The sequence below is a fragment of the Pipistrellus hanaki genome (assembly GCF_964339955.1).
Source record: "Pipistrellus hanaki genome assembly, chromosome: 15".
In the NCBI taxonomy this organism is placed as follows: domain Eukaryota; kingdom Metazoa; phylum Chordata; class Mammalia; order Chiroptera; family Vespertilionidae; genus Pipistrellus; species Pipistrellus hanaki.
The window spans coordinates 901,071-924,892 of NC_140517.1; the positions used below are offsets into that span (position 1 = coordinate 901,071).

Here is a 23,822-nt window from a genome sequence, read left to right on the forward strand (position 1 = left end):
TTTGGGGGGCTGGCAGCTTTGGGGGCTGGCAGCTTGGGGGGGCTGGCAGCATTGGGGGGCTGCAGCTTTGGGGGGGCTGCAGCTTTGGGGGGCTGGCAGCATTGGGGGGCTGGCAGCTTGGGGGGGCTGGCAGCTTGGGGGGGCTGCAGCATTGGGGGGCTGGCAGCTTGGGGGGCTGGCAGCTTGGGGGGGCTGGCAGCTTGGGGGGGCTGCAGCTTTGGGGGGCTGGCAGCATTGGGGGGCTGGCAGCTTGGGGGGGCTGGCAGCTTGGGGGGGCTGCAGCTTTGGGGGCTGGCAGCATTGGGGGGCTGGCAGCTTGGGGGGGGGCTGCAGCATTGGGGGGTGTCAGGAAGCCATAGTGGTCTCTGAGAATTCAAAAAGTCTCTCTGACGCCTGGTGCAGCTCCTCGGAATTAGGAAGGAGAGGGATACATGTCCATCTCAAGTTCCAACCAGTTCAGCTTCCCAAACCCATGTGTGCAAGGACGTCAGATTCAGAGGCTGCAAAATACGCCTGCCTTCCTGTCTTCCTCCCTTCCCTCCTCTTTCCTTCTTCCTCCCTCCCTCCCTCCCTCCCTTTGTCACAGGTGAAGTCGGTCACAGCCCCGGAGGAGGACTGGACCCCCGCCCCGCCCCCGGCCCCGGCCCCCAAGCCTCCCGTCCACCAGAGCCCCGTCGGCCCCGGTCTAGGCTCGGGGCCCCGGGAGCCGTGCTCTCCGAGAGGCAGAGGCGCCGGTTCGCTAAGCAGAGCGGACGCACGGGGTCACCACATGGGCGGCTGGGGCTGCGCATTTCTCGCCGGGACAGCGGACGGACAGGTGACGAGACAGACGGACAGAAGGCAGCAGCAGGACAGAGGGCCCGGGGCACGGTCCCAGCCGCTAAAGGTGAAGCACAAACGCCCCGCAGCCCCCACCCCACCCCCATGTGGAGACAGGTCCCCGGCTCCTGCCTCGGGGTCCGCGTGAGGGCCAGCAGCCTGGCGTGCGCAGGAGGGAAGCGGAGAGGGTTTGGCCGGGCACAGGGGGGCACCGCCCCCTCCGAGGCGTCAGTTAATGCTGAGGAGTTTGTACGCTGCCACGTCCCTTCCCCTTCACGTGCCCTTCCCCTCCAGGGGTTCAGGACGGGGTCCCTCCCCCGGAGACCGCCCGGCCCAGGCCCCGCCGTGCGAACGGCGGTCCGAGCGGCACCGCCAGGACCGGGGGGCGGGGGGCTCAGATGTCCGGTTCAAAGTCCGCCAGTGCGTCAGTCTGTCCGCCCGCCCGCGCCTACCGAGTGCAGGCTCAGCCGGCCGTGCCGGGAGAGGACCGGGAGGAGGGTTCTAGAACTTACCGCACACGTCCGGCCTCTTGGCGCAGCCCGAGCCGGCGGCGCCCCCGGCGAGCCCGTTGAAGGCGGCCAGGCCCTCGGCGCTGTAGGCCCTGAGCACCGACAGCATGTTCACCGGCTTCTCCGTGGCCGGGAGGAGGCCGGGGCTGGGCCACGGCTTCTCCGCCGCCAGGCCCTGGGCGGGGGCGGGCTGCGGGCCCGTGGGCAGCGGGCCGTCCCCGCCGTCGCCGCCGCCCTTGCCGAGGGCCGCGGGCGGCTTCCTCGCCGCCTCGGGCTCCGTGTCCGCCTCCTCGTCCTCGTCGTCCCCCTTGGCGGAGTCCGCGTCCTCGGAGGAGGCGGCGTCGGACAGGCCGTCGGCCGCGCTCTTGTCTGCGGGGTCGGGGATCACGATGGGGGCGTCGTCCTCCGGGGGCGCAGTGCCCTCGGGCCCCTTGCTGGGGCAGGAGCTGGCGGCTCCCGAGCTCCCGGCGCCGCCGGGGTACACGCCGAACGGCTTGTAGAAGTCGGACGGGAAGCTGCAGAACGTGGCGTCCACGTGGCCGGGCCACGGGCCGCTGCTCGGCTCGCCCAGGGTCTCCGTGGCCGGTCCCGGGGCCGTCTTCTCGGGAGCCGCGTCCAGAGGCCCCGCCAGGGAGGCCAGGGCCGCCTCCTTGCCCGCCTCCCGCGCCTGCTCCTTGCCGGGGCCGGCCACGCCCGCGGCGGGGTCCCTGCGCCTGGCCCGGCCCAGGTGGTTGGCCTGCAGGTGCAGCGCCATGAGCTCCACGGAGGACGTGGTGAAGGCGCAGAACAGGCAGCCGTGCCACGCCACGCTGTCGCGCAGCGTCACCTGGGAGCCGGGCAGGGCGGGGGCGTCCGGCCGCACCGACAGGTCCAGGGGCTCGTACTGGGCCTTCTCCGGCCGCCGGGGGGGCGCCTTCCCGCCGGCCCGGTCCTCGCCGCCGCCGTCCGCCCCGCGGGCCCTGGCGGACGCGGGGTCTGGCGGGGCCTTGTCCTTGGCGGCCCTCTCCCTGCGCAGGGAGCCGAGCACGAAGCTGTCCATGAAGGCCTGCAGGGAGCCCTGGAAGCTCACGCCGTTGCCCGCCAGGCCCTGGTAGGCCCTGCCGGCCTCGGAGAAGTGGGCGCCCTTGGCGGGAAGGTCGGTGCCTTTCGGGGCGTCGGACGGGGGCTCCGAGGAGGAAGACAGGCCACCGCCGGCCGGGCCGGGGTGGTCCCCGGACGAGAGCGCGCCGGCCGGCCACGGCTGGGCGGCGGGGCCCCCCCGGAAGTCCACGCCGGGGAGGCCCTTGAAGGCGCCCCTCAGCACGTCGGGCCTGAGGAACAGCGCCGCCCTGCTGGCCGGCTCGTCGCGGGCGTCCGGGCCAGCGGGCGGGCCGGGCAGGGGCCCCGCCCCGTTCTGCCGCTCCCGGTGGTGCCGCTCCAGGTGGTACTTGAGGGAGGCGGACTGGGTGCCCGCGTAGTCGCAGTGCGGGCACTTGTAGGGCTTCTCACCTGCCGGGGGCGGGCACGGGGAGGGGGTGGGGGGGAGAGAAGAGAGAGAGTTTATCTCGCTTTGCTGCTCGCGAGGCTGGAAGGAGCAGAGCCTGTTCTTGGACACAAAGCAGCGCCAGCTAATAATTAGCCGGAGAACAACCGCTCGTTAATAGGAGAATAATTCGTGCTTTCCAGCCTGTCTAACGATCCCATACCATTGGGGACTCCTCAGGAATGACATACTATCCACACACAATTAGCCATCTCTTTCTTCATCTAACGTGGGGAAGCGCTATAGGTTTAAAAGCTATGATTACGAAAATTAAGCGTGATAATTCCAGCCGCGGCGACAGCGAGCGCGCAGGTCCGGGGAGGTCGGCGTGGGGAGCGAGCGGCCGGGCGCAGTGTGTTCGTGCGCACCGCCGCCCTGGAGTTTGTTTGAATTATACACATGGAAACCATCTTTAAACCTAAAAATTTTATGGCCCTGTTACGCAAGACTGAAATGAGTGATTTAAGCCTGGCTCGCAGTAAATCATGGATATAATTAGCAAATGGCACCCGGCGCAGGCCATCCATCACCATCCGGAGGGCGCCGGCCCGGGGCGGGGCGCGGCAGGCCCGGCGTTGTTTCCAAGGAGAGATCCATAAATACCGGTCCCCTAAAATATTAACGCCGCCCCGCGCACGCACGTGAAGACGTACCGTTCAGACCGAGCGCAGTTCATAAAGCTTAAAAGAAAACGAGTAATAAAAGGGGGCAAAACACACTTAGCGTCGGCGTCGGGAATTAACGTTATCTACTGGCCTGCGCAGGGCCCTAAATTTGTCCTAATGGCGAGCCCCACGCCGCGGCAGTAAAACGCGTAATTTACCTGTAATAGGCGCTTTCGAGAGAATAAAAACCGCGTTAAGGGGCGTTTTAAAACATATAAGGCCATTTCCGCGAATTAAATATTTATTTCAATTCCGCACCCGCTCCTGTTGTCCCCGCCTCCACAGAGAAGACGCAGGCGCGTGGGGCTCGGGCCAGGTGCGCCGTGGGCCCAGGGGACAGGAGGCGGCGCACACGCAGGTTTAAATCAGTGGAGAGAACGTCGGCCTGCGGACTCAAGGGTCCCGGGTTCGATTCCGGTGAAGGGCATGTACCTTGGTTGCAGGCACATCCCCAGTGGGGGGTGTGCAGGAGGCAGCTAATGGATGTTTCTCTCTCATTGATGTTTCTAGCTCTCTCTCCCTCTCCCCTCCTCTCTGTAAAAAAATCAGTAAAAGAGAAAAGAAGGGACGCAGGGCTTCAGGCGCTGCCTCCACGCCCCGCCTCAGCCGTGGGATGCCCAGGTTCAGGCCGCCGCCGCCGCCGCTCTCTGGACAACTCACCGGAGACGGGACGCCTCCGAGGACGGAGCTGGGCCACGGGGGGTCGGCGGCCGGCGTAGCCCAGGCGGCAGGGCTGATCAGGACGCAGGGTCGGGCTGGGGTCAGGGGGCACCGGGTGGGTGAGGCCCGCAGGCGCTGGGTGAGGCGAGGGCTGCCCGCAGAGCACACCTGGGCAGTGAGGTGCTTAGTATTTCACCGCGGGGTCCGCAGGCAGCGCCGGGCCTCTGTGGCGGGGGCTGCAGAGGGGGGGTGTGGACGTGCCCCTGGGCCTGGGTGGGAGCAGGGGGCCGCACGCAGGAGCTGTGGTCCTGACGCCCTAGGTCAGGGTGGGGCCCGTAGGAGCATTGCTCCGGGGTCCTGAGCGGTCCCGACGCAGACAGGGGAGGAGTGCGCTTTGAAAGAGCAGAGTGAGCTGAGGAGTTAGACAAACTGCCGACACTAACCCCCTCCGCGTCCAGAAGTCCTGCTGCCGCCCGCCTGCCGCAGCCTGAGCTGGACACCGGGTGCCGCTCCCGGGAAGGGGCTCCGGGAGGGAGGGCAGCTGAGCGGGCAGGCCCTGCCCCTCTGCACCAGGCGGGCTGAGAGTGAGGCTGGGACCGCGGTCTGCCCCCCAGGCCACGCCTCCCACATCGGGCCTGTGCCTCCTCACCCTCTGGTGTGGGACACTGGAGCGTGTGTGCTCGGAGGTCTCCTGTCCGCTCTGAAACCCGGATAGGCCTGTGTGCACTCACACTCACACTTACACACCTGTGCGCGCACACACACACCCAGAGACGCCCGTGTGCACTCACACACACACATACACACTTGTGCACACACACGCACACATGCACACACCCGGAGACGCCCGTGTGCACTCACACACACACATACACACCTGTGCACACATACGCACACACGCACACACCCGGAGACACCCGTGTGCACTCACACTCACACATACATACACCCGGAGATGCCTGTCACGCTCTTGCGTGCACACACACACACACACACACACTCTCGTGCATACACATCTTACACCACACACATTCCATACACCACACACACATGCATGTGTGCGCACACACACAAACAATACAGCACACACATCACATAACACATGCACATCAGTGCACACACATCATGCAACACAGACACACACACATGCACACACACCCCCCTCTTCCATTTGGCCAACAGACAAATGCGAGCCCACCTGTGCTGAGAGCTACTGCCCAGTCCACGCCACCCACCTGGCCACTGGCTGCAGCCTGGCAGGGCTGGTGCCAACGCCTGGGCGTCTGCCCAGGAGACAGCCATTGCGCCCAGCCCCTCCCGCCCAGCAGACCCTGCCCGGGACTCGGAAAGGTGTTCCCTGTGCAGCCACGTGGCCCCGGCCGCCCAGGCCCGGCCAGCAGCGCCGCCAGCTGAATAACTGGCCACGTAGGCCTCACGTGAGTCCAAACCCGCCGGGGGGGCCCTCGGGCTGCCCCGCCTCTCGGGCGCCTGGACCCGTGGCGTCTGAGACGCCGTCTCTGCATCTGCCTGGTGTGGGAGCCTCCCTCTCCCGGGCCTTCCCCGCGGGCTCCCCTCGGGCTGCGAGACGGCGGGCAGACCCCACGGGGTGGCCGCCACTCAAGTCCAACCAGCTGTGGACACGGCGACCGCTGATGCTCTAGGTCCGCGGTCAGCAAACTCATCGGTCCACAGAGCCAAATGCCAGCAGGACAACGCCTGAAATTCCTTTGGAGAGCCAAGTTTTTTAAACTTAAACTTCTTCCAACGCCACTTCTTCAACACAGACTCACCCAGGCCGTGGTGTTTTGTGGAAGAGCCACACTCAAGGGGCCAAAGAGCCGCATGTGGCTCGGGAGCCACCGTTTGCCGACCACGGCTCTAAGCAAAGCCACACTCCAGTTTTCCACAGGCAGCTCCCTGGTTTTTATTATATATATTATTACTTTTTCACAGAGAGGAAGGGAGAGGGATAGAGAGCTAGAAACATTGATGAGAGAGAAACATCAACCAGCTGCCTCCTGCACACCCCCCACCGGGGATGTGCCCGCAACCAATGTACATGCCCTTGACCAGAATGGAACCTGGGACCTTCCAGTCTGCAGACTGACGCTCTATCCATTCAACCAAATTGGCTTCAGCGCTCGGCGCTCCCTGGATTTTAAACGCTGGCAGCTGCCTAAACACGTCCCCAAACACTGGGGCCACGGAGCCCCCTCCGCCGGCTGGTCCGGCCCCGACGGCCCCTCCGAAGGCTGCGCCTGGGGGCGGGGCTGGGGCGGGGCCAGTCCCCCACCCACCGAGGCAGTCAGCGCCCCGGGACCTTCCCCGGGAGACCTCCACCTTTCCAGACGCCGCCGATCGGAGGAGTGCAGCTGGAATCGGGTCACAGCCTCCGCAGCCCCTCACTCAGCGGGCAGACGCAGGGGTGGGAGCGTCCAGCCCGCGGGCCACGTGAGACCCTCGAAGTCATGGGGTCTGGCCCTGCCGAGGCCCAAGGGGGTGTGATTAGGTGTTTGCCCAGATAGAGCAGACGGATGTCTAAGCCAGCGGTCGGCAAACCGCGGCTCGTGAGCCACATGTGGCTCTTTGGCCCCTGGAGTGTGGCTCTTTCACAAAACACCACGGCCTGGGCGAGTCCATGTTGAAGAAGTGGCGTTAGAAGAAGTTTAAGTTTTAAAAATGTGGCTCTCAGAAGAAATTTCAATCGTCGTGCTGTTGGTATTTCCGCACGGCCATAGGGTTCCCCTTCGGAGCCTCCACGTGGTGCCGGACCAGCCGGAGTGAGGTCCCTGAACCACAGGTGGGCCCGGACGGGTCCCTCGGGCTTTGGGAAGGGCCTCCTGCTTCCCAGGTGTCCTTGCTGGTTCCTGTCTGCTCTGCCGCCGGCTCAGCGAAGGGCTTCCGTTTGCCAGCGAGGGGCGGACGGCGGCTCCTCACTATCAGCTCGGCCTCCCTCCCGCGCTCGCTCAGCGGCGGCGAACACCGGGAGAGACAAATGCGCGGGGCCTTCCCGCGGCAGCGCCGGTCCATAAATATAAATTGTGCGCTAATTCCCCCAAAGCATCTATACGTTGTAAACCTGGAGACTCCTCACACAGCTGCTCCGCGCTGAGCGGTGGCTTGTCCAGAAGGGGACAATCTGTGTCTCTAATTGCTGTCACTGGAGCCCAGATTCATTAGGCGACTTCCCCATTAAGCGTGAGCATTAATTTGTCTGATGAAATATCGCCGCGGCAGCGTTCATTAGCCGTGCCCGCGGATGGCGCCGGCTCCTGCTTCCGAACCGCGGTTAATCCCGCTAATGGGCACCGCCCGGCTCGGGGTGTGCGGGCAGAGGCACGCCCGCCCCTCCCCTCGGCAACTCCTGGGGCGGTGTGGACCCCGCCAGGTCCTTTCCACAGAGTGTGGGCGTCCTCAGGGCAGGGTCCGGAGGGGGCGGAGCGGGGAGACCGCGGGCTCTCGGCTCATCGGGGGATCCACGGGGCCATGAAAAGTCACCTCAGAACAAAAGGGTAAAAGGATCCTCTCCTTTGGGGCAGGGGGGTACTTTCCTCCCTTTTTTCCATCATCTCGCAGGGGGCCGGCCCCGCTAAGCCCGGCACACGCACTCTCCTTCCGGAAGAGGAATTGGCAGAAGCTGGCAGGCTAGCCCCGTGGTCGGCAAACTCATCCGTCCACAGAGCTAGATACCAACAGCACAACGACTGAAATTTCTCTGGAGAGCCAAAATTTTAAAACTTAAACTTCTTCTGATGCCACTTCTCCAACAGAGACTCGCCCAGGCCGTGGTATTTTGTGGAAGAGCCACACTCAAGGGGCCAAACAGCCGCACGTGGCTCTCGAGCCGCGGTTTGCCGACCACCGGGCTAACCTATCTGATTCTGATCAGCCCAGGACGGCGTGTCAAACAGGAGGGGAGCGCGGGCTCCCAGGGGTGCATGGCAGAGCCACGTGGGGGCGGCCTCCCGGCCCGGAGGGTCCCTGGCCGCTCCCTCCACAGCTGGGAGCCGCGCAGGTCTCAGGGCCACGCCGAGCTGAGGTGCGGCCCGCTCACCTGCCTAGGAAGGGGTGCAGGGGGACGGGCAGCCGCTGAGTCGGGGAGGGAGGACGCGGGAGGGGTCCCCCTCTGCCCGCCCTGTCTTCCCACCAGGAGGAAGGACGGTGCACGAGGCCACCACGGGGCCGCCCCCCACCCCACCGGTCACAACACGTCGGGGACACGCTGTCTCCGGCGCTCCTGCGGGCCCAGGAGGACACGTGTGTTCTCGCTCACAGACTCCTGGCCGGGGACACGCCGCCCTGGGCCGTGGGCTCAGTGGCCGCCAACGCTCTGTTCACTTCGGTTCCTCATGCGTGTGGCCTGACGCTCACACCGCCGTCACGGATGTGCCGAACCGCACACGGACCGCCTCCTGCTCAGCCCCCCTGCACGCGTGTAAGCGCCTCCCGCCTTCTTTGTTCTTTGATCAAAAGGAAATCGATCTCCATCTGGGAACGATCCTGCCTTTCGCACTCGGCCGCGCTGCTGGGGTGTGAGGGGCCGTTTCCACAGCGTCTACCAAGTCCAACCTCCTCTGGGCGCTCCCAGGATGCCTCTGCCACGGCCGGCGTCCCCGGGGGCTGAGTCAGACATTTCGGGAGAAGTTTGTGAAGCGGGAAAACAGGCGTCTGGGGAACCGTTCACGTTTCCCGCGCGTTAAAGCGTCAGCAGCAGCATCCACCTGCTTTTGTCCAGGTCCGGACGGCCTCCTGGCGGCCTCGGTCCGCTCCCCAGAATGTTCTGGGAGCATCGCTTTCCCGCGGCCAGCTGGGGGGGTCTCCCACGGGGTGGGCGGGCTCCTGGCGGGAGGCCCTGGCCCTCTCTGCTGCCTCCCAGGCCCTGGGGGCCGGGGCCACGGCGGGAGGCACAGCCATGGTGAGCCCGGTCCAGGGACACGTGGCCAGGTCTCCCCTCCTGGGACAGGCCCGTGGCGGGGCCCCTGGGGGACTGTCCCCATGTCCTGGCAGGATGGGGGCCCCCCAAGCACCGCACAGCCTCGGGGACCCGGCTCCCCGGGAGGGCAGTGCTCCTCGGGAGGAGTGGGGAAGGCAGAGGTCACAGAGAAGGGGATTGGCGCCACGTTCTGGGGGTGCAGACACCCGCGGGCGGGGTCCCGGCCTCACCGCGCTCCTGGGCCAGTCTGCCGCCCGCAACCTGGAGTCCCGCCCACAGCCGGCTGCCCCCGTGGTTCCCGATGGTCGGTGCTCAGCCCGCCTCTCCCATCTGACCAGGGTCCCCGCCACCCCCGTCCCTCGGCGGGCGGCCCCAGCACCAGGCCCGGCTGCAGGAGGCGGGTCTCTCAGGGATGGCCAGGCGCGGGGCACCCATGGGTGGCCCCTGGGACCGAGACATCCCAGCCTTGGGACAGGGCACGGGTGGCCAGCCTCTCGTTCTACAAACAACTGCGCGCGCAGGGTCCTCGGGGGCGTGAGAGCAGAGGGAGATGGAGTGGGGCCTGAGGGTGCCGGGCCCGTCTCTCGGAGATCACAGTGGCCACCGGAAGGAGATCATTCCAGGCGGGGTCCGTGGGCACGGACATCCTACAGCGGGGCCAGGCCCCTGCCCTGGAGGGACAGACAGGAGGACGGGAGGGGTGGGAGGCAGCCGGGGGCAGAGCCACGGTGCCCGCTGGGCCGGGTCCCAGGGCCAGGCCTCGGAGGAACCCGGCGTGCTTTCGGGGCTCCCTCCTGGCCGGGGGGGCTCGCTGGGAGGGGACGTCCCAGGGGCCACGCTCCCACCCCCCTGGCTCTGCAGGAAGCGCAGCCCGGCCCACGCCGCCGTCCTCGGGGCTCTCTCCCCGTCAGGGAGGTTGGGAGCAGCAGGCGAGGGCCCAAGGTTCGCCGCTGCCACTGCTCTGAGGCCCGCGCCCCGCACACCCTGCCGGCCCTGAGCTGTATTGATTCCCCGGGAAACAGACCACAATTATTTCTGAAAATGGATGGCATATTTGTCCACCCTCCGGAGCAGCCCAGACTCCGATAGATAAAGCGTCAGGAGGAAAATCAAAGAAAATGGAGGTGTCCGTAGCGCGGATAGATTTTTCTTTCTTGTCGGCCACGTCCAAGCGACTCGCAGGAAAGCAGGAACCGGGACGGAGGGGCAAGGCAGCGGCCGGGGAGGTGCCGGCCGGAGGGGCAGCGGGAGCCGCCGTCAGGCCCGCGGCCTGTCCCCCGGTGGCCTAAGAGCCCTCGGTCCTTGTTCTCAGGAGACGCAGCCTCCCTCCGCGGCCCCGCCTGGCCCACCCAGGTTCGGGCCGGAGCCCCAGGGGGTGAAGCCAGGGAACGGCGACATCCCCTTTCACACATGAGACAGTCTGACCCTCAGCGCTGTCACCCTCTCTCCTGCCCCATGGTCCCGGGGGGCCGTCTGGGGGGCCCATGTCCGTATCTAATGAACCGACAGGATCCCGGGACACGTGGCCAGGTCTCCCCTCCTGTGACAGCGTGCAGCCTGAGGAGCCCCCCACAGCCCCCAGCGCAGCCTCGGGGACCCAGCTCCCCCGGGGAGGAAGGTGCACCTCCCGGGCCTGCCATCCTGCACCCCAAAGGCACCGGTCAGTACGAGGTTCGGACGGGCCCTGAAGCAGCAAGAGGAGGCGCGGCCGAGTGTCCATGTGGGGGGGGGGGGTGTGTGTGAAGTCCGGTCGGGGTCGGTTCCCCGCACACAGTCCCCTGTGCCCAGGCTCGAGGGAGACCGGACGGAGTGACCCCCCGCGGTCCCAGGCGGGCGGCCCCGGCTCACCTGTGTGAATCCGCAGGTGCACCTTCAGGTGGTGGGACGTGCGGAAGGTCTTCCCGCAGTACGGACAGTCCTTCATGGCCGAGCCCAGGCTCCGGTCCCGCAGCAGCGCGGGCGGCTGCACGCCGGCCGCTCTCCCCGCCTCCTCGCCGAGGTCTGCAGCGGGGGAAACGTTGGCACGTCACTTCACGCCCGTCAAACGCTGTTCGCACCCGAGCCGCCAGCGCCACGCGGAGCCACGCGCGTCGGCACCACACCTGTCTGTCTCGTCCTTCTAAATCTGACAGAATGCTGACAATTCATGTATTTCCTTGTTATTCTCCAAAATTATTTCATCTTTCCTATCATCGTCTTAAGCAGCATATGGTACCTTTATATCGAACTGAATTAAACAAGAACAGAAACAGCTGTGTCAGCAGCTGGTCGGATTTCTCCTCTTGCTTAGCTCCTATTAAATATAGTTTTCCCCCCAAAAGTTTAGCAACGGAGGGGTTTGGTTGGTGGTGACTAATTTATAAGAGGGGCTGGCGGGAGAGTCTGCCGTGGGACTGAAGTCACTTTTGCATCGTATGAAGCACCAACGGGAAATGGAAAGCGTGCAGGCCGAGCCCACAGGCCGGCAGGCCAGGGCCCCGCAGGGGCAGGAAGGACAGGGCGCGGGGGGCCTCCTGCCGGGCTGCTGGGCCCTCGCGGGCGGGAGGAGCCTGGAAAGGCAGTTCCACGGTCCGCCCGCCATGAGCACGGAGACGCGCCCACGGGCCGGTGCGGACACGGTGAATCCCCGTCCGCGTGGAGCCGCAGCGCAGCGGTGCCCATGCCTCCGGCTGCCGCTCCTGGAGCCCAGACCGTCAGACGGCGGAGCCAGTTTGCAGGGAGCCGCCTGCCGCGTGGATAAGCTGGGCCGTGACGGTGCAGACAACGGTGGGAACTTTGAGCGTTTGGAGAACACGTCAGGGCCGTGGTCGGCAAACCACGGCTCGCGAGCCACAGGCGGCTCTTTGGCCCCTGGAGTGTGGCTCTTCCACAAAACACCACGGCCTGGGCGAGTCTGTGTTGAAGAAGTGGCGTTAGAAGAAGTTTAAGTTTAAAAAATTTATCCAAAGTAATTTCAATTGTCCTGTTGATAGTTGGCTCTGTGGACTGATGAGTTTGCCGACCACTGTGTCAGGGCGAGGCTCGAGGGGGCGGCGGGAGCCGGGAGCCGTGTGTTGGGGGTGACAGAGGGAGCTGCACTGACCACCTCACAGACCCGAGGCCCTGCGGCGCCCGGGCTGGCTGGATCCTCTCCTGCCGCAGCCCCCACCCTCCCTGGAGGCCTCACCTAGACCCTCTGGGGTGACCACAGGCCTGGGCTCTGCGGAGAGCAGAACACACATGTTCCACGTGAGTGATGGCAATGCATATCGCTGCCTCCTGCAGCACCGTGTGTGGGCTCCATGCAGACCCACAGGCGTGAGCGGGACTCGGGGCCCTGAGCTGGACGGGGGCAAGCGCCCTTGGCTCTGAGGCTCCCTGCAGACGCTCTGGGTGGAGCACCTTCTGCCTCAGACCGCCCACGAGGGCACGTCACCATGGCAAGTCCCGGAGGGCTCGCGGGAGCCTGAGCTCTGACCCCTCTCACCTGGGGAGCTGTTTGAGGGCCCCGCCCAGCACCAGGTCTGGGGGCCTCCTCACGTGTGTGCAGATTCCCGACGAGGGCCGTGGTCGAGGGCCACGGGCACTGGAGGCTGACAGTGCCTCGGCGAATCCATGCCGCATGCAACCGGCAGGGACCCCGCTCCCGGCGCCCATTTCACCAGAGCCCAGGAGAAGGATGGTTCAAATAGCAGCAATGCCCGCTCCTGCCGCCCGCCTGCCCGCCCCCCCCGCCCTCAGCACAGGCACCGGCCTCCCCGCCTCCCTCGGCCTCTGCGGCGGGGACCGTGAGGTCAGTGACCACCAGTGGGCCGCCCGCTCCCGGATGGCAGCGGCCCTCAGCCGGTTACAGAGCGCCAGGCGCCCGGAGGCTGCCTCCGGAGAGGGGTGAGCTGTGGGGCTTTTCACCTCCTCCCCGCACCCAGGGTCTTCCTCCATCGCTTCTCAGCGCGAGCAGGAGGCAGGGGAGCAGGGAGGGAGCGGGGAGAGGAAGGAACACCCATGGGGCCGAGATCAAACCTGCAACCCGGGTGCCTGCCCCCCACTGGGCACAGAACCGGGACCCTTTTCTTTTTTTAAACTATGTTTTTATTGATTTCAGAGAGGACGGGCGAGGGAGAGAGAGATAGAAACATCAATGATGAGAGAGTCATTGATTGGCTGCCTCCTGCACGACCCCACTCGGGATGGAGCCCACAACCGGGGCACGTGCCCTTGACCGGAATCGAACCTGGGACCCTTCAGTCTGCAGGCTGATGCTCTATCCACTGAGCCACACCGGGTAGGGCTTAAAAAATATTGTTACTGATGTCAGAGAGGAAGGGAGAGGGAGAGAGAGAGAGAAACATCCATTTTGACAGAGAATCAGGGACCGGCTGCCTCCTGCAACACCCCACACTGGGGATCCAGCCTGAAACCCGGGCCTGTGCCCCGACCGGGAATCGAACCCTGAGCCCGGCCGGCAGGGCAGGAGTGGATGTCTGCCGCTCTATTCCTGGGGCCCTCGTGTCCCGTGATCTGCACGTGGGCACAGCCCCCAAGTCTCCCCCAACAGCCCTAGTGGCTCCGTGGGGCCGTGGGCCAGTCAGACAGGAAGGAGGACGGGATGGAGCAGAGCGGAGCTGGGGGCGGTCCACGTGGCCCCGGCAGCCCTGAGCGATGACACAGATAAGGCCGCAGCCGGGAGGTTCCAGCGTGTGTGGGGGGGGGGGGGGCGGGGGCGCCGGACCGTCGTCATGCGGAGGCTGGCCTGGCCCCTGCCTTTCATCTCTCCGCCGCGGACATGTGTGGCCCAATAAAGGGAATACATTTGTAAGATAAACAGCCTTCGCTGCAGATTTAAGAATCTAATTTTCACTTTACACGGAGATGGGATTTTTTTTTTTTTTTTTTTTGAGGGCCAGAAGGCCCGTGGCGTTTACTCTGAGACTAAATCCAAGTAGAAAAACAAACTCTGGGCGACGATGAAGGGGACGGTGGGTGGTCCGGGAAGTGTCCGGAGGGGCCGGGAGCCAAGGGCCGGGACGGAGGGCTAGGGACACAGGCCAGGCTGTGTGCGGGGACCGCCCGCCCCCGGGGCCGCTCAGAGCCGACGCTGCAGCCTCGACCCCCAGACGCCCGGGAGAGGCCTGAGCTCGGCCGGCGCCCTGTGCGCCCTCCCGCACCTCACCCCCGCTCCCCCCCCAGCAGGAAGCAATCCGGTCCTGGCTACAGACCGAGGTCCCGCCCCCGGGGAGCAGGCGGGAAAGGAAGGGGCAGTTTACATACCGAGCTGTGGTCCTCGGTCGGACAGGTGGGTGGGTGGAGCCTTCTAAGAACTGTCCTTCCCACAACCTAGTTCTCCCCGGGCAGACGCACTCCCCAGGCCTTCCGGGGGTGAAGGACGTGTGGACGGGGGTCAGCCTCAGCCCCCTCACCTGCTCCTCGCGCCCTGGGTCCGCCCGGACCGGAGTGGCCCTGGGTCCGCCCGGCCCCGGGGTGGCCCTGGGTCCGCCCGGCCCTGGGGTGGCCCTGGGTCCGCCCGGCTGTGGCTGGGGGCCGTCTCCTTCTCCTGCCTCCCTGGATGGGGAAAGGCTGGGGAGACCCCTGGGACCCCACACGCCCCGCACTGGGGACAGAGCCCACAATCCGGGTGTGAATCTAACCAAGAATCGAACCGGTGACCTCCTGGTTCACAGGTCGATGCTCATCCTCTGAGCCACGCCAGCAGGGCTGGGACCCTGTACACTGAGCACTCTGGGATCGATCCGTCCTCAGAAATGGAGTCGTGTTTGGGCGCAGTGATAATATTCCGGAGGGAACGGGCTGCAGGTTCCCCCTTCCCAGGTCCCTGCCGAGGACAGGTGACCGGGACCAGGTACCGGAACCTCGCACGCTCTCCCTGCCCCCACGGCGGGGGTGTTTGCTGGAAAAGAGCAGGCAGGCCCAGGCGTCCAGGTCCCCAGTTGGTTCAGAGGGACTCGGAGAACAGAGCCAAAGACCACGCCGGGGACAGAGGCTGCCCTGTGCATCGGGCCTGTGTGTCAGCTCTCACTTCATCCCCCCACCCCCCTTCATGCTCACAGTGCATCTTGGGAAGATTTCCTTCCAAAACGATTACAAGGAGGATGTTGGTGGTGTTGATGGTGATGATTGTGATGATGGTAGTAATGATGATAGTGATAATGAGGTCATAGTGATGATGAGGTGATGGTGAGGATGGTGGTGATGGTGATGGTGATGATAGTGATGGCAATGATATGATGATGTGAGGAGGATGGTGGTAATGATGATGGTGATGATGAGGTCATAGTGATTTTGGTGATAGTGATGGTGGTGATGGTGATGGTGGTGATGGTGATGGTGATTATGGTGATAATGGTGATTATGGTGTTGATAGTGATGAGGTGATGGTGATGATGATGAATGGTGATGTTGGTGATGGTGATGATGATGGTGAGCATGATGGTGATGATGGTGGTGATGATGGTGATAATGATGGTGGTGATGGTGATGATGAGGTGATGGTGGTGATGGTGGTGATGAGGTAATTGTGATGATGATGATGAGGTAATGGTGATGATGGTGGTGATCATGATGGATGATGATGGTGATGATGATGGTGATAAGTTCATGCAGTGACTGGAGAGTTTTTCAGCAATCTCACCCAGATAAGGTAGCTGTCTGTATACCTGAGCACTTACCTCTTTATACCATGAACTAGCCATGGTATTTTGTTTTATGGAATTTCTAGTATAACAGTAAATACATTTTCCTAGATAAGTTGTCAATTCAGAAAGAACCTTGTTTAAAAAGTACCACAGAAGTCTGAATCTCAACTCATTAATGAAAAAAAACAAAACTATTTTTGGTGGCTACAGGGTGAACAGGACATCAAAAAACTGCATCTTTCTTCATTTCTTTGCCCCCACAGAGCAGCCTCTGAAATCGTCCCTGGGGAGCGGAAATGGCTCTTAGGAGAAAGCCCAAAAGAATGCACAACTCCTCTTAAAAGCTTAACACTTTCCCTAATTTTAAAAATTTTAACACGAATCAACTCAAACGAGACCATGGTTGCTGTGGTAGAGATTCCCAGGTGAGCGTTCCCATGTTCGTTTTGTTTTGTTTTGTTTTTAATTACTTTAAATGGGCGGTGTGCGGCGACGCCGTAACATCTCTGTCAACAACCCTATGGAACTCTGGGAAGGCCAGGCCCCGGGGCCTGCTGCCCTGGTGTCTCTGCCGCCTCATCAGCTCCGGCGTCTGATGGCCATATATAGTCATCGCGAAAGCTACACATGAATATGGATTGGCCGAGTGTTTGTTTAAACACAGAGATATTTCTGTCCACTTAGGGGGAGGCCAGAGTCAGCTGCCCTTCGGGTCTCCGGACCGGAGACGGGACGGGGCTCTCGGGGGACCCCCCCCAGCTCACCAGCCCATTTCCGTGTGTCCGGGGCTGGAGGCGCAGGGGGGTGTTCCTGCCCCTGTCGCTGCCTTTTTTCACCTTTGACCCACACTCAACACTGGGCATCTCTGCGTTTGGCAAGATAGGGTTTCGGGAACTGGGGAAATAGGTCATAAAAAGGCTAAAGTTTGGAGAGAAAAAAACTCACAGAAGATACCGGGATCTCAAATAGCTTCGCTAAAGCAACATTGTGATGAGTTAAGTGAAAATGAATCAGAAACACATGGATTAAATTTCCCTTAACATACACAAGGCTCCGGCGTCACGCTTCGGGCCAAACGTGTCCCTGGTTTTACGGAGCCCAGGCCCGCTCCCAGCCGCCGGGAGCGTGGCACCCCGCTGGCCACGGGCCACCCATGGGGTCTCTCCGGGCGTCCTGAGACCTGCGCGGCCACATGCCCTGCGCTCCCGCGTGCCCGTTCTGCCAGGCCCTCGGGCCGCTGTGGGTGGCGCCCTAGGCCCCGCTTGGGGCCTGACCGTGGGTGTGGCAGGCAGGATTCGGGGACACCTGTTGTGACGGGTCTCCTTGGGCTCTGCACCCCGTCTCCCCCCTCTGGCCTGGGCAGGGGTGCAGCCTGGAACCCGCCCTGCAGACCACTAGGGTGACCGTGGCCCGAGCACCGAGCAGGCCCACCATGACCCGGCTGGGCGAGGAGAGCAGGCCGGAGGTGAGGCTGGAGGGGGCCAGGGCGCAGCGTCTCCGGAGGGGACACGGGGCAGGGAGCCTGGTGGGGGAGGAAAGGCCCTGGGCCCGTCGCCTCTAGAATGGCCCCCATCTCTCTCAGGGTCCTCAGCCCCGCCCACATGGCCCCCTGCTGCTCTGACCTCACTGCCCTCGCCCCCCCCCCCCAATCCTCAGCACCCATCTTCTCTCCTCCTCAAACCTTCGCAGGGTAGGGATCGTCCGGCTCGCAAGCCTATAAGGCTCACGAAGTCACTTGGTCACCATCAGGGGGGAGTTCGTGAAATGTCTGACCAAACAGAGCGGCTCATTTTTATTTACTTACTTTTTAGTTTATTAAATATACTTTTATTGATTTCAGAGAGAAAGAGAGAGAGATAGAAACATCAACGATGAGAGAGAATCATCGATCGTCTGCCTCCTGCACGCCCCACACTGGGGATGGAGCCCGCAACCCGGGCTGTGCCCTGCCCAGGAATGGATCCCTGACCTCTGGTTCCTAGGTCGACGCTCAGCCCCGGAGCCACTGGCCGGCGAGCAGGGTAATGTGTGAGGGGACGGTTGGGAATGGCCTGGAATGACGCTATAAACACCCCAACGGCCCTGGCAGGAACAGGGTTCCCCCTCCCCCCCACCCCGCCCCGGAGCTAGGTCCAACCCCCCAGGAGTCTCCAAAGACACCTGCTCCCCGGGGGTCCCTGAGCACCCCGCCATCTGCAGCGGCTCCCCACGCCCCGCTGTGGGCAGCGCCCTCCACTCTGCTCCTTCCCGCTGCCGCCTCCCTCTGCCCGCTCTGACTTGGAGTGGCTGCTCCCCTCCGGGCCCCACCCGGCCCCACACGGAACAGGGACCCGGCACCAGGGACCCGGGCCGCTGTGTGCTGCACGTCCCAGCACGTGTAGAACAAGCTTTTAAACCTGCACCTGCTCTTCTCAGACAATGAGAGCATCCGAGGGGGCAGCAAGCTGGAAGTCGGAAGCTGAGGTCCGCCTGGGGGGAAGGACTCGGGGCACCCGCAAAACCCCAGGGACGCCCCACAGTGCTCAGCAGCACCCCCAGGGCCTGTGGTGTGACGCCAGCGGGACGGGCAGTGGTCGGGGTGCCCGGGGGCTTCCTGGGGGAGGCGGCCTCGGGGTCTCCGGTTCCTCCCGTCCGGGGGAAAGGACCACAGCACCGGCTCCACCAGCAGGGCCACGGACCAGCTTTCTCAGGGAAGGGGGTGGGGGGGCCATGGGGGCACCTTAGTCCCCCCTTCCTCCCTCAAACCGAGGCCTCGCCGCCCCGAGGAGACATCAACCAACCAACGAGAACGGCGAGATCGATGTCCTCCAGCAAAGCCACACCCCGATGGCCGCCCCAATCGCTGCAGAATATGTGGTGTGCCTTCCCTGCTCACAATTTAAACTGAGGACTTTTTTCTTCCTTTAAAAGAAAGAAGACAACTTGAGAAGCCTCTACTTCCAAATAGAGCACAGATTTCTCCATAATTTATTTTCTTAAACACACACACACACACACACACACACACACACCATACCCTATAGCTTTTAAGATCCTTTTAAGATAATTTACAGCCCCTCTTCAGGGGGAGGAGAATATGGGGGGCGGATCTCGCCTGCGGGTTCCCAGGAATTCCTCCTCCTCCTCCCCACGCGGCCCTGAGACGCTGACCGAGCTTTTGAAAAGGAACGTGGTCCGTGGCCGCCACCTGTGGGGCCGGGTTTGAGCGCGGGGAAGGCGGGGCGGGGGACCAGGCCCGCCGGGAGCGGGGTTCTGCCAGGTCCTTTTTAAACACAGACGGCACCTCGGGGTCCCTCTCAGTTAAGGCAGGTCCCTCCCCGCCCCCCCCCCCCCCCCCCGGACGCCGGCCGAGCCTCTCACCGGAACCAGGGGGGCCCGGCTTCTCCTACCGCCGCTCCAATCACTGTAAAAGTCACCGGCGCCTCCGAACCACAAATATTGACAGTTTACTGCACAACACGCTCCTGACATTTGAAGGTCACGCGGTACAAAGCACGGGCTCTGTTCTTGGAGTGTCGGGAACAAAGAGATACACGATAAGCAATTACCGCCCCTCACGCGGAGTCCGCACGCCGGGCGACGCCGGGCGACGCCGGGTCCGTGGGAGGCGCGGGGCCCGTGTGGCAGGAGCTGGGACACAGTGCCCTGCGGGGCCCGGGGCCGTGGGAGGCGCGGGGCCCGTGTGGCAGGAGCCGGGCGCAGCGCCCTGCGGGGACGGGGCTGTGGGAGGCACAGGGCCCATGTGGCAGGAGCTGGGACACAGCGCCCTGCAGGGACGGGGCCGTGGGAGGCGCGGGGCCCGTGTGGCAGGAGCTGGGTCACAGCGCGCTGCGGGGCCCGGGGCTGTGGGATGGCTCAGGACGGCTGCCGGCGTGGGGGCGGGGGCGGAGGACAGGCCCAGGCGTGGCGCACATGGGCCCTCCCCACTCCACCCCCGATGGCGGGTCACAGAGGGCCGGGCCTCACCTCCCAGCCAGGCTCCCCCAAAGCCACTGAGCCCAGCACAGTCACGTTCGGCCTACTTTCCTCGATGGTCTGCGTGCGGCTGGAAGGAATTTTAAATATAGATTTTTATTGATTTCGGAGAGGAGGGGAGAGGGAGAGAGACAGAAGCATCCATGATGGCAGAGAATCACAGATCGGCTGCCTCCTGCATGCCCTACACTGAGGATCAAGCCTGTAATCCTGGCATGTGCCCTGACCGGGAATCGAACCCGGGACCCTTCAGTCTACAGGCCAAAGCAGCCGGGGCTTGGTGCATCTTTAAAATTCCTTTCAGCCAGGCCAGCTGAAGTGGCTCAGGGGTTGAGCGTTGACCTATGACCCAGGAGGTCAGGGTTTGATTCCTGGTCAGAGCACCTGCCAGGTTTGCGGCTCCATCCCCAGTGTGGGGCCTGCAGGAGGCAGCCGATCCATCATGGATGTTTCTCTCTTCCTCCCTCCCTCTCCGCTCTTCTCAGAAATCAATAAAGATATAAAAATAAAAAACTCACACCCAGTCCCGGGCTGGTGACCCCACACTGCCCATCCCCAAGGCTGTGGCACCCACACACCCCCAGACACCCCCGCACAGGCGCGCGGCCGCCGGGCACAGGGAAGACCAGCGCGGGGTCCCTGACGGCTCTGCGGACATGGAGGCTATGGGGGAGCTTCTAGGCACCGTCTGCTCCCTGACCCTCCCCGGAGGCTGCTCAGCCTCAGCCCCTTCCTGGCTGAGGCTGGATGGAAGGGGTTCAATGACAGGTTAAGCCCGTCGTCGGCAAACTGAGGCTCTGGCCCCTGGAGTGTGGCTCTTCCACAAACTACCATGGCCTGGGCGAGTCTGTGTTAAAGAAGTGGTGTTAGAAGAAGTTTAGGTTTAAAAAATGCGGCTCTCCAAAGAAATTTCAGCCGTTGTCGTGTTGATGTTTGGCTCTGTTGGCTGATGAGTTTGCCGACCACTGGGCTAAGCAAAGACTTCGGGGGAAACCGGGTTCTGCCCCCGGGGGGCCTGGAGTCCCGGGCCAATGACACGGCCGCTCTGGGGTTCCGTTTCCTCATCCGCAGCCCGGGCCGGTCTCCATCCTCCCTCCCCACAGCGCCGGGCGCAGGACGCGCTCCGGGCACAGCCGCCCCCCGCAGCGTGGCCCACGGGACATGCGAGGGGCAGGGACCCGGGGGCCTCAGCGCCCTCCCCACCTGCCAGCTCCAGGGTGAGGCAGGCTCAGGGGCAGAGCTAGCACACTGGGGACCAGCTAGGCCGACAGGAAGCGGAGCCTGCTCTGTAGGTGACGGCTCTGTGCTGACCAGGAGGCACCCGCCCACCTGCGGGAGCTGTGTGCCCGGGGCCTGGGCGCCCCGTCCGACACGGTCCCTCCGCCATCACAACGGGGGCATGGACGCCTCGGGGCTGACACAGGCTCATCCAGAGCCACCTGCTCTCCGCAGCCCCTGCCCCTGGGCCTGTCACCCGGTCCGGGGGCGCCTGGGGGTGCCCGCCCTCTGTGCCCCACCCTCTGCACCCCGCGCGCCCCCCAGCATGACGTGTCACCTGTAAAGATCACCCCGGGCCCACGTCCCCCCGCCTGTCACTCCTCATCCCCGCGTAATCTCGGTCCTCCTGCCCCGTGTAAGCGCCAGGCTGCGGCGGGGGGCAGAGCAGATTCGTGGGGGACCTGCTCTCCCCCTGCCGGCAGGACCGGGGTGAACGCTCACAGAGGACTCAATCGGGGTGAACGCTCACAGAGAACTCAGCCTGTCTCTGCTTTTCGGGCTCGAGCAGCCACCGCAGCCCGGACCCCACGGCAGTCGGTGACAGAGGGCGCTGCTCCCCCGAACAGCCTCGCCCCGAGTCGTCCCTCCGAACCCCCAAGACCAGGCGGGAACCCCCCGCCCTCACGGAGGAAACCCATTCGGGCCCCAACAGAGCTTCGCCTCCACGAGGGTCTCCAGTCCCCGACGGAGCCGGGGGGCCGGGGAGTCACCCCGACGCCCTTCAGAGGGACACGGAGGGCCGCGGCCTGGGAACATGTGTCCCTCTGCGTGCACTGTGAGCGCCGCGCACCGGGGAGCGGGCGGCGTCACCATCCATAACGGGCACACTGTCACATGAACAAAAGCCCTCCGCCAGGACGGAGCCCGGCTTCATCTCCTAAAATTTAAGCGCGGGGCCCGAACGATTCCTGGGGAGGGGACGTGTTTATTGGCATTAAATCCCGGGAGCGGGGCCTCCCTCGGGGAACACATTTCTGCTCCCGGAAGGCAGGCCCGTGCGCGTGTGCTGTCTCTTTAAGGAGCCGCGCCGTGTCAGGGGGAGCGGAGGCCGGCCCACGTGATCCCGGGGTTGCTATGGTAAATATGCATCTTTTATTGGAGAGTAAACAGGGGCAGGAAACAAGTGTCAGTTGCCAGCTCGGAAGTCACTGCCATCCTTGAGCTGAGCCGAGGGACCCGGCCCTTCTCGTCCGACAGCCCCCGTCCGAGGCTCACCGGCCGGGACCCAGACAGAAAACCTGTCAGCTCAGTGCCGGCCTCGGCCACACCGGGTGCTGATGGAGACGTTAGAGGACGGATAAAAATCAGCAAGAAAATAAAAAAATTAAAAAATGGGATCAGCTGTGCCCAGCACAACCCTCTTTCTGGAGATGTGCTGCCTGCTCTGGCCTCGGCCCGGGCACAGACAGGACAGTGTTGGGGCGCCCGGCCCGGCCGGTGCGATTCCCGGTCAGGGCACATGTCTGGGTTGCGGGCTCGGTCCCCAGCAGGGGGCGTGCAGGAGGCAGCTGATGGATGGTGATGTTCCCATCTCCCGCTCCCTCTCCCTTCGTCTCTCTCTAAAACCAATAAAAACGTATACATTTTTTTAAAAGTAGGACCCAGTGTGAGCACGTGTCTCCGAGCAAACCTCTCAGGCTCTGGGGAGCCCTCAGACCGGCCCGAAGGAAGGGGACCAGGATCGAGCTTCCGAGGAGCAATGACAGGCCTCCCGGGCCCCCGGAAGGAGGGGCAGTCGTGCCCGGGGACAAGGGACAGGGCTGGACCCTCGTGTCTACCCGCTGCGGGCCGCTCAGGACGCCAAGAGGGAAAACACCAAGCTCCAGTCCGACTCCAAACGGCTCCTGAGCAAAGCAGGCAGCACGCTGTCCCTCACGGCCTTCGCTTCCCTGTCCTCCGAGCTGGACGCAGCCACGGGCACCAGGGAATCTGGGCGTCGCAGGAGGCAGAGGGTGAGCTACGCCTGTGTGCCCTTAGACCCCGGTGGTTTCCACAGGCATGCCACCCAGATTGCTCAAGACCTTTCCTTCTCCTTCTCCTTTTTTTAAAAAAGTATTTCTATTGATCTCAAAGAGGAAGGCAGAAGTAGAGGGAGAGAGAAACGTCAATGAGGAGAGAAAATCATGGACCAGCTGCCTCCTGCACCCTCCACACTGGAGATCCAGCCTGCAACCGGGGCCTGTGCCCTGACGGGGAATCGAACCCTGACCCCCTGGTTCACAGGTGATGCGCAGCCCCTGAGCCCCGCCGCGGCACCAGGGCCGCTCTCTCTGGCGTGGAAGACGTGCTCCCTGCCCGGGGAAGCTGCCCACACCGCACGCTCACGTCTGCCTGGTGCTGAGGGCGCCGGCCATCACCGGAACGCGGCCATCCTCGGAGCGCGCCTCGGGGTGCTGCTCAGGGGGTGTCTCCTTCAGTGCCAGCCACCCCGGTTCTGACCGTGACTGTGGGGCTCAAAACGGAGGTGCACCAGCACGTGTGCGGTCTACACCTCGGCCGCATCGGCTGCGATAAATCCACCGGCCACTGGGCGCCGGCTCACTGTCCCCCACGCCCGGCCAGCGCGCAGGCCTGGGCTCGGGCTCCATGCCCAGTGGGGGGCGTGCAGGAGGCAGCGGATCCATGACTCTCTCATTGTGGATGTTTATCTCTCTCCTCCCTTCCTCTCTCTGAAATCAATACATATTTAAAAATCAAAACACAAAACAAAACTAAAAAACCAGCCTGGGTTCTGAGGTGGGGGGGGGCGGACAGGGAGGGGAGAAGGCCAGAGGCTCCTACCTCCCCCCTCCCGCCCCCACCCCGCCCCCAGCCCGAAGGGCACAGGCCGCT

At 63.9% G+C, this 23,822-nt stretch overlaps 1 protein-coding gene across 2 annotated transcripts in view; it reads right to left on the bottom strand.

The window, feature by feature from the left end:
- Positions 1–23,822, bottom strand: part of ZNF536 (zinc finger protein 536) — a gene marked incomplete at its 3' end in the record, with an annotated part of 171,967 nt that overhangs the window by 3,328 nt on the left and 144,817 nt on the right. The window contains exons 4-5 of one of the 2 annotated variants that reach the window (XM_084905463.1): positions 10,957–11,109; positions 1,332–2,816 (exon numbers count right to left, since the gene is read on the bottom strand). In XM_084905463.1, the coding sequence (XP_084761589.1) occupies positions 1,332–2,816; positions 10,957–11,109 (1,638 nt within the window). Of the gene's footprint in view, positions 1–1,320; positions 2,817–10,956; positions 11,110–23,822 lie in introns of those variants that run through there. The other variant, XM_084905462.1, reaches the window with a different exon arrangement.